Raw genomic sequence first — 9,659 nt, 5'->3', positions numbered from 1 at the left:
CCCATGTTCTTGTCCGGAATTGCTCTCAGTCTTTGCTCTCCTGCGCCTGACTTCTCTGCCGCCAGTACGCACGCATTACAATAATGATAAAGGTTTTTAGACTTTTTTGCCAGTAAAAAATATATTTAAAAAATGAAATATCACATTTACATAAGTATTCAGACCCTTTACTCAGTACTTTGTTTGAAGCATCTTTGGCAGTGATTACAGCCTCCAGTCTTCTTGGGTATGACGTTACAAGCTTGGCACACCTGTATTTGGGGAGTTTCTCCCATTCTTCTCTGCAGATCCTCTCAAGCTCTGTCAGGTTGGATGGGGAGCGTTGCTGCACAGCTATTTTCAGGTCTCTCCAGAGATGTTCAATCGAGTTCAAGTCCAGGCTCTGGCTGGGCCACTCAAGGACATTCAGAGACTTGTCCCGAAGCCAATCCTGCGTTGTCTTGGCTGTGTGCTTAGGGTCGTTGTCCTATTGTAAGGTGAACCTTAACCACGGTCTGAGGTCCTGAGTGCTCTGGAGCAGGTTTTCATCAAGGATCTCTCTGTACTTTGCTCCGTTCATATTTCCCCTTGGCCCTGACTAGTCTCCCAGTCTCTGCCGCTGAAAAACATCCCCAAGGCATGATGCTGCCACCACCATGCTACACCTTAGGGATAATGGCAGGTTTCCTTTAGACGTGACTCTTGGCATTCAGGCCAAAGAGGTCAATTTTGGTTTCATCAGACCTGAGACTCTTGTTTCTCATGGTCTGAGATTCCTTTAGGTGCCTTTTGGCAAGCGGGCTGTCTTGTGCCTTTTACTGAGGAGTGGCTTCCGTCTGGCCACTGTAGCATAAAAGCCTGATTGGTGGAGTGCTGCAGAGATGGTTGTCCTTCTCGAAGGTTCTCCCATCTCCACAGATGAACTCTGGACCATAGGTTTCTTGGTCACTTCCCTGACCAAGGCCCTTCTCCCCCGATTGCTTAGTTTGGCCGGGGGGCCACAGCTCTATGAAATCTTAGTGGTTCCAAACGTCTTCCATTTAATAATGATGGAGGCCACTGTGTTCTTGGGGACCTTCAATGCACTGTAGCAGACAGAGGTAAAATTTGTTTTATATTGAATATTTAGTAGATATTTGTTATTCTCTCATCAATAGCTATTTAACCAAGCATGCAATGACTATGAAAATGGTATACTCTGAATCATGGGTGGATGGAGAAAAATCCACACTTTTTATTTTTATAAATGTAGATTTTTTTATTTTTCAGATTTCAATCTTCAATAGCTTTTAAACAAAGCATGCCATGTCTATGGAAATTATATATTCTGAATCAGGGGAGGATGGAGAAAAATCCACACCATTTAGATTTTTATGGGGAAGGGGTTCAATCTTTAATAGCTCAAACAATTGATTCAGAAAATATAATTTTTCATGGTCATGGCACGCTTTGTTTAAGCGCTATTGAAGATTGAAATCTGAAGATTCTTTTTAAATAAATATATGTTAACTAAGAAAATGTATTTTTCTACATGCTCCCCTGATTCAGAATATATCGCTTTTATAGTCATGGCACGTTTTGCTTAAGAGCTATTGCCGAGAGAAAACCAAATATCCACCAAATATCCAATATTAAAAAAAAAATGTACCTCGGTATTTGGCAGACCGTTTTGTATTGACTTTGAATGAATGGCACAACGGGTGTCAACAGCTTGAGAATAGTTTTTGCACAAGTGACTGGCAACTGAAAGCTTCAGTGCCCTCATCTGGTGGAAAGTAGCCATTGGCAGAATTTTGAGGCTGCATTACAGATCCCATCAGTTTCAAGTTGCAATGCGTTTGGGTGTCATTTAAAGTGGAACTAACAGCGTTTTAGCAACATTAAATTTGATTAAAATCTGTTCCTATTCACCCTCAGGAAGAATGACATGTATTTACATTTTTTAAAGTGAGATCTTAGATATGGTCATTTTCACATGTTCATACTTTCATGTAATGTTTCGGAATGATGTGGAGTAAAGCATTTGTGAAAATTCTTTAACAGCCGTGGGTTGGACAATTGATAGACACCACAGTAAATAAAACCGAATAAAAAAACGTGTCAGTCTTGTCCAGTAACTTTTTACATTCTGTAATGTTCACTTGAACAGAAACAGTGCTGTACTGAACGACCAGTTGACAAACTAGGAGGTGTTGGGGAACACTGTCAGCATGGCCACTGCCCTTTAAATATGTCACTCATTGCTTCAGCCCACACCTGCCACACAAAAATAAGCAAAAATAAGTCAAAGGCTGTTCAAGAACATACAAGAAAGATTTTGGGAAAAGTGTCAATCTGTACAAACCGTTCTGCAACGTAGCAAACGTTCAAGCGAATGGAATGGACCTCAGCACCGGACTCTACACAGACCTGTGCATCATAGTCAAGCAGAGCTACAGTATATGCAAATAAGCCATCATTCACTTTGAACTGGACTGTGTGTTTGCAGGCACTAGCAACAGCGGCACTTTAGATCATTAGAAAGCATTTGCCAAAAGCCACAAAATACAAATACCTAAATCGATTTCTGCAAATATGTAAATACCACAGGAGTCCTCTTACATTTGGGAACTTTACAGTCCTATTGATCAAACAACCATGAAGAGCACAGGAGGTTGGTGCCACCTTAATTGGGGAGGATGGGCTCATGGTAACGGCTGGAACTGAATAAGTGGAAGCAAAAAAGGGGTAGAGGCAGCAAATCTTACCAGGCCAGCTGTGATTTACAACCTAATACCAAGAAATGTATTGGTGAATGAGTTATATTTGCCTGACTTTCCTAGTTAAATAAAGGTTAAATCAAATAAAATAAAAATACATATTAAATCGGTCATTAATGTCTTACTCTATGTCATGGAATTTTGAGTGAAATAGAACCTATTTTATAAAACCTCTTATAAAGTTGGTGTTCTAGCATAAACTGTGAATTTGATATTTTTGACTGATATGATTGTCTGTTTGTTTTATATCTGCAAAGTAGTTCAAACTGTCTGTTCCAGTTTAAGATTTTACAGTAAATTGATTAAGACCATAATGCTCGACCAAGTATATACACTGCTCAAAAAAATAAAGGGAACACTTAAACAACACAATGTAACTCCAGGTCAATCACACTTCTGTGAAATCAAACTGTCCACTTAGGAAGTAACACTGATTGACAATAAATGTCACATGCTGTTGTGCAAATGGAATAGACAACAGGTGGAAATTATAGGCAATTAGCAAGACACCCCCAATAAAGGAGTGGTTCTGTAGGTGGTGACCACAGACCACTTCTCAGTTCCTATGCTTCCTGGCTGATGTTTTGGTCACTTTTGAATGCTGGCGGTGCTTTCACTCTAGTGGTAGCATGAGACAGAGTCTACAACCCACACAAGTGGCTCAGGTAGTGCAGCTCATCCAGGATGGCACATCAATGCGAGCTGTGGCAAGAAGGTTTGCTGTGTCTGTCAGCGTAGTGTCCAGAGCATGGAGGCGCTACCAGGAGACTGGCCAGTACATCAGGAGACGTGGAGGAGGCCGTAGGAGGGCAACAACCCAGCAGCAGGACCGCTACCTCCGCCTTTGTGCAAGGAGGAGCAGGAGAAGCACTGCCAGAGCCCTGCAAAATGACCTCCAGCAGGCCACAAATGTGCATGTGTCTGCTCAAACGGTCAGAAACAGACTCCATGAGGGTGGTATGAGGGCCCGACGTCCACAGGTGGGGGTTGTGCTTACAGCTCAACACCGTGCAGGACGTTTGGCATTTGCCAGAGAACACCAAGATTGGCAAATTCACCACTGGCGCCCTGTGCTCTTCACAGATGAAAGCAGGTTCACACTGAGCACATGTGACAGACGTGACAGAGTCTGGAGACGCCGTGGAGAACGTTCTGCTGCCTGCAACAACCTCCAGCATGACCGGTTTGGCGGTGGGTCAGTCATGGTGTGGGGTGGCATTTCTTTGGGGGGCCGCACAGCCCTCCATGTGCTCGCCAGAGGTAGCCTGACTGCCATTAGGTACCGAGATGAGATCCTCAGACCCCTTGTGAGACCATATGCTGGTGCGTTGGCCCTGGGTTCCTCCTAATGCAAGACAATGGTAGACCTCATGTGGCTGGAGTGGGTCAGCAGTTCCTGCAAGAGGAAGGCATTGATGCTATGGACTGGCCCGCCCGTTCCCCAGACCTGAATCCAATTGAGCACATCTGGGACATCATGTCTCGCTCCATCCACCAACGCCACGTTGCACCACAGACTGTCCAGGAGTTGGCGGATGCTTTAGTCCAGGTCTGGGAGGAGATCCCTCAGCAGACCATCCGCCACCTCATCAGGAGCATGCCCAGGCGTTGTAGGGAGGTGATACAGGCACGTGGAGGCCACACACACTACTGAGCCTCATTTTGACTTGTTTTAAGGACATTACATCAAAGTTGGATCAGCCTGTAGTGTGGTTTTCCACTTTAATTTTGAGTGTGACTCCAAATCCAGACCTCCATGGGTTGATAAATTGGATTTCCATTAATTATTTTTGTGTGATTTTGTTGTCAGCACATTCAACTATGTAAAGAAAAAAGTATTTAATAAGATTATTTCATTCATTCAGATCTAGGATGTGTTATTTTAGTGTTCCCTTTATTTTTTTGAGCAGTGTATTTACATTTTATGCTTTTATTTCGCTTCTGAAATAAAACTATCAGATATAATTACTACGTTGACGGAGTGTCCAGCCAACGTTGTAGAACTGTTTACCGTAGGTGACTTGAATGCGACTCAGTACTCGTGTTTAACAATGGTGTCCGTGGGTAAGTACAGTAGCTAGCTAGTAAATCGGGTATACTAGCGTAGCTATATACTTACACGTTGCTCTCTAACAGTCCTTATTTATTGTATTAGTCACACAATGAAACCGAGCTTGCTGGATTGATTATTTACTAAGGTTGAAGCCGATAACTGTGATTACAAGAGAAAACGAATTAGCGTTAGCGAGGGCTTTGCTGGGCAGCTTCCGGGTAGCATTAACTAGCTAAGGGGAAGTCAAAAGTTAGTAACTTGTAGCTAGCTTTCAATGTATAAAAGAGTTTGAATATATTTACATGATCGTTAAATTCACACGTTTTGAACAGTTCAACAGACCGTGGGGAAATATGTATGTGTAACACCTGTTGTGTAAAATACATCTTGAGCAAATGTCATAAGCTAGAGAGCTTTATCTTTTTGTACTCTCACTTTTCTGGCCATAATATCAAATCCATGTTTTTGGTCACATACACGTGATTAGCAGATGTTATTGCGGGTGTAGCGAAATGCTTGTGCATCTAGCTCGACAGTGCAGTAATATCTAACAAATTACACAACATATACCCTCTACACACAAATCTAAGTAGGAATGAATTAAGACTATATACATTTGGAAGAGCGATGTCAGAGCGGAATGGAATGGACTAAGATAGAAGTATAGAATACAGTATATGAGATGAGTAACGCAAGATATGTAAACATTATTAAGTGAATGAGATACTGTAGAATAGTATAGACATATGAGATGAGTAATGCCAGATATGTAAACATTAAGTGACTAAGATACCGTAGAATAGTATGTACATATGAGATGAGTAATGCCAGATATGTACACCTTATTAAAGTTACTAGTGTTCCATTCCTTAAAGTGGCCAGTGATTTCTAGACGGCCTATAGGCAGCAGCCTCTAATGTGCTAGTGATGGCTGTTTAACAATCTGATGCCCTTGAGATAGAAGCCGTCTTTCGGTCCCCAGCTTTGATGCACCTGTACTGACATCACCTTCTGGATGATAGCAGGGTGAACAGGCAGTGGCTCGGGTGGTTAATGTCCTTGATGATCTTTTTGGCCTTCCTGTGACATCAGGTGCTGTAGGTGTCCTGGAAGGCGGGTAGTTTGCCCCTGGTAATGCGTTGGGCAGAACGCACCACCCTCTGGCGAGCCTTGCAGTTGCGGACGGTACAGTTGACGTACCAGGCGGTGATACAGCCTGACAGGATGCTTTCAATTGTGCATCTGTAAAAGTTTGTGAGGGTTTTAGATGACAAGACAAATATAATAATTGAGTGGTTGTTGGCAGTGCACATAGGCATTGTTGTTTGTCAAACATGAGTACGATTATCAACTGAAATTGTGTTTATCATAAACTTATAATTAACAGTTTGAATCCAATTTAATCAAGACAGATGATTGACAGACATTTCATTTCTAGTGGAGGTACTATGCCTCCTGCTGGTAGCTGTGCTGTGGGGCTGCACCAACCCATTTCTGAAGAGAGGCACAGAGGGGATTGAACATGTGAAAAAGGATAACAAGTTTCTTCAGTTCCTGGCAGAGGTTAAGTTCCTGTTTTTAAACATCAAGGTAAATTGACACTTGCATTTGGAGAGGGACTAAAACTTTTTCCATTTAGGCCTATCGTACCATTAGCTCATAGTAACCATGTATGTAATTCTTAATTGATGCAAATACACTTTCCATGCTTTTCCTGTTATTTATAGCAGATGTAGCCTATAACAACGTGTCCCTTTACATTTGCAGTACCTGATACCATTCCTACTGAATCAGAGTGGGTCCTTGGTGTACTACTTCACTCTTGCCACCACAGGTTAGCTACATCTTACAACTAAGACATGTTGAACTACAGTATGACTATTTTACACATCGACTGCTCACAATCTCATCCTCCTCAGGTTTCTCTTATCTCCAAATCACATGATTGAAGTTGCCCCTAGATGCAGATTTTTCTTCCTCACCCTTTTTTCCCCCCCTCCTCCCCTCATACAGATCTGTCTCTGGCTGTGCCCGTGGCCAACTCCCTCACCTTCCTCTTCACCATGCTCACTGGGAAGCTGCTCGGGGAGGAGTTTGGAGGGAAAAGTAAGTGTTGTGTGGTTATGATGTCACCACTCTCCAAACATAATGGCACACATTCTACAACATTGCCATCGCTCTCTGGGCTGTTTGGTTAGCCTTAGCACACATTGCATTGAGAATTGTCTAATTTTTCCACACGCTGTCTCTGTGTGTTTGTTTGTTGCAGGAGCTGTTGGAGGAATGGTCCTCACCATGGTGGGCATCACTCTATGCATAGTGAGCTCCATCAGTGAGACTGAGAGCAAGGGGCAGCAGAATGGCACAAAGGTCTCACCATAGAAATAGATACTGTATCAGCACAGTACTGTATATCTCTATGGGTCTCGCTCTAAAAAAGATGACTGGACACATTTTAAAATGTTCTATCACATACCAACTAGTTCAAGTTATTGTTTCTTGTCTAGGGTACTTTCTATAGGCTTAGTTATGTCTTCAATAGAAGTGACTTTATGCTACATAACATATTTCAACTACAGCGGTGTTTAGGCTATCCAAAAAGATCAAAGCATATCGCTGTAGAACACAACATTTTGTAACAGGTAATGAAAATGAGCGCTTCTTATTGGACAAGTTCAAGTAGTAAGCTACCTCCCCATTCCCTGTTTCAAAACGTTTTCTCCCTACTGGACACAATCCTGACTTATACCAGCCAGGCAACAGAGTGATTGGACAATATGTAGAAGAGAATGCAAATGAGCATAGTGGGAACTCAAGCACAATGTTGTGGCTCCCACACCTTATAACAACTGTGACAGAGTTCAAGTAGGGTTTATTGCAGCCGGGGTCCAGATTTATTGCCTATCTAGTTAATGCCGAACCAGCCATTCTTGCCACTTTGCTGCCATGTTGTGTGAATACTGCCGATAGAAACACTAGGCTATAGGCCTATAGAAGACCACAGTCAATGTGTTAGTGTTGAAAATAGACTAACTAGAGTTTTAATCACAGTGCTGCTACTGTATACCAAGGTCAGAGAAACCGTTATTACATTGTAATGTCTTAATGTAACTTATTTTGATATGAAACTACAAAGGCGTTCCATGCAAGGTGATATGTTGAGTGGGGAAAAACTGTAGTCTGTTTCCTGTTTTATTGCACTTTTTATTCAGAAATAATGGCATTTAACCCAAAATGCTTATACGGTACAATCAGAGGACATTGCTGTTTTTGTAAGATAAAATATTTCATATTGTATATTTCCACGTTTATTTTGATGAAGAGGAATTCTTTACATTAAATGTACACTACCGTTCAAAAGTTTGGGGTCACTTGAATTTTTTTTTATACACAATTTTTTTAAAGCACATTTTCTGTCCATTAAAATAACATCAAATTGATCAGAAATACATTGTTAATGTTGTAAATGACTATTGTAGCAGGAAACGGCAAATATTTTTTTTAATGGAATATATACATAGGCGTACAGAGGCCAATTATCAGCAACCATCACTCCTGTGTTCCAATGGCACGTTGTGTTAGCCTTTTAAAATGATACATTTAGATTAGCTAATGGGTCATTAGAAAACCCTTTTACCATTGTTAGCACAGCTGAAAACTGTTGTTCTGTTTAAAGAAGCAATAAAAGTGGTTAGTTGAGTATCTGGAGGATCAGCATTTGTGGGTTCGATTACAGGCTCAAAATGGCCAGAAACAAAGCACTTTCTTCTGAAACTCGTCAGTCTATTCTTGTTCTGAGAAATTAAGGCTATTCCATGAGAGAAATTGCCAAGAAACTGAAGATCTCGTACAACGCTGTGTACTACTCTCTTCACAGAACAGCGCAAACTGGCTCTAACCAGAATAGAGTGGGAGGCCTTGGTGCACAACTGAGCAAGAGGACAAGTACATTAGTGTGTCTAGTTTGAGAAACAGACGCCTCACAAGTCCTCAACTGGCAGCTTCATTAAATAGTACCCACAAAACACCAGTCTCAACAGTGAAGAGGCGATTCCGGGATGCTGGCCTTCTAGGCTGTGTGTTCTTTTGCCCATCTTAATCTTTTCTTTTTATTGGCCAGTCTGAGATATGGCTTTTAATTTGCAACTCTGCCTAGAAGGCCAGCATCCCGGAGTCGCCTCTTCGCTGTTGACGTTGAGAATGGTGTTTTGCGGGTACTATTTATTGAAGCTGCTAGTTGAGGACTTGTGAGGCGTCTGTTTCTCAAACTAGACAATCTAAATGTACTTGTGCACCGGAGCCTCCCACTCCTATTTCTATTCTGGTTAGAGCCAGTTTGGCTGTTTTGTGAAGAGAGTAGTACATAGCGTTGCACGAGATCATCAGTTTCTTGTCAATTTCTCGCATGGAATAGCCTTCATTTCAAATAACAGTTATAGACTGACGAGTTTCAGAAGAAAATTCTTTGTTTCTTGCCATTTTGAGCCTGTAATCTAACCCACAAATGCTGATGCTCCAGATACTCAACTAGTCTAAAGAAGGCCAGTTTTATTGCTTCTTTAAATCAGCACAACAAAAGGACTTGAGTTCCTGTATGTTGTTATGATCACACCACGTCTCGTTAATCATAAGGCATACACCCCCGCCCTTCTTCTTACCAGAGAGATGTTTGTTTCTGTCGGCGCGATGCGTGAATTAACCAGGTGGCTGTACCGACTCTGACGTATCCCGAGTGAGCCGGGGGACATTTCTCCAAAAAGTACGATTTTTGTCCCCATGTGCAGTTGCAAACCGTAGTCTGGCTTTTTATGCCGGTTTTGGAGCAGTGGCTTCTTCCTTGCTGAGTGGCCTTTCAGGTTATGTCGATA

At 42.0% G+C, this 9,659-nt stretch overlaps 1 protein-coding gene across 2 annotated transcripts; it reads left to right on the top strand.

Moving 5' to 3' along the window:
• The first annotated feature begins 4,722 nt into the window (after positions 1 to 4,722).
• Positions 4,723 to 8,151, top strand: tmem234 (transmembrane protein 234). Of its 2 annotated transcripts, none has more exons than XM_014210094.2 (5): positions 4,723 to 4,802; positions 6,230 to 6,381; positions 6,559 to 6,625; positions 6,805 to 6,897; positions 7,061 to 8,151. In XM_014210094.2, exons 1-5 carry the CDS (start codon positions 4,790 to 4,792, stop codon positions 7,171 to 7,173), a joined length of 438 nt encoding a protein of 145 aa, XP_014065569.1. In that variant the 5' UTR covers positions 4,723 to 4,789; the 3' UTR covers positions 7,174 to 8,151. The 2 variants fall into 2 exon arrangements, with proteins under 2 accessions (XP_014065569.1, XP_045579307.1); XM_045723351.1 differs by lacking the exon at positions 4,723 to 4,802 and adding an exon at positions 4,809 to 6,041.
• The last annotated feature ends 1,508 nt before the right edge of the window (positions 8,152 to 9,659 follow it).

This window comes from Salmo salar, chromosome ssa09, assembly GCF_905237065.1.
Source record: "Salmo salar chromosome ssa09, Ssal_v3.1, whole genome shotgun sequence".
NCBI classification, from domain to species: domain Eukaryota; kingdom Metazoa; phylum Chordata; class Actinopteri; order Salmoniformes; family Salmonidae; genus Salmo; species Salmo salar.
This window is presented reverse-complemented; position numbering and strand designations above follow the sequence as displayed.

Excerpts from the sequence above, each read along its gene's own strand:
- tmem234 (XM_014210094.2), top strand. Across the intron at positions 6,382-6,558 it reads TCCTGTTTTTAAACATCAAG|TACCTGATACCATTCCTACT; the intron begins GTAAATTGACAC and ends TTACATTTGCAG. Across the intron at positions 6,626-6,804 it reads CTTCACTCTTGCCACCACAG|ATCTGTCTCTGGCTGTGCCC; the intron begins GTTAGCTACATC and ends CCCCTCATACAG.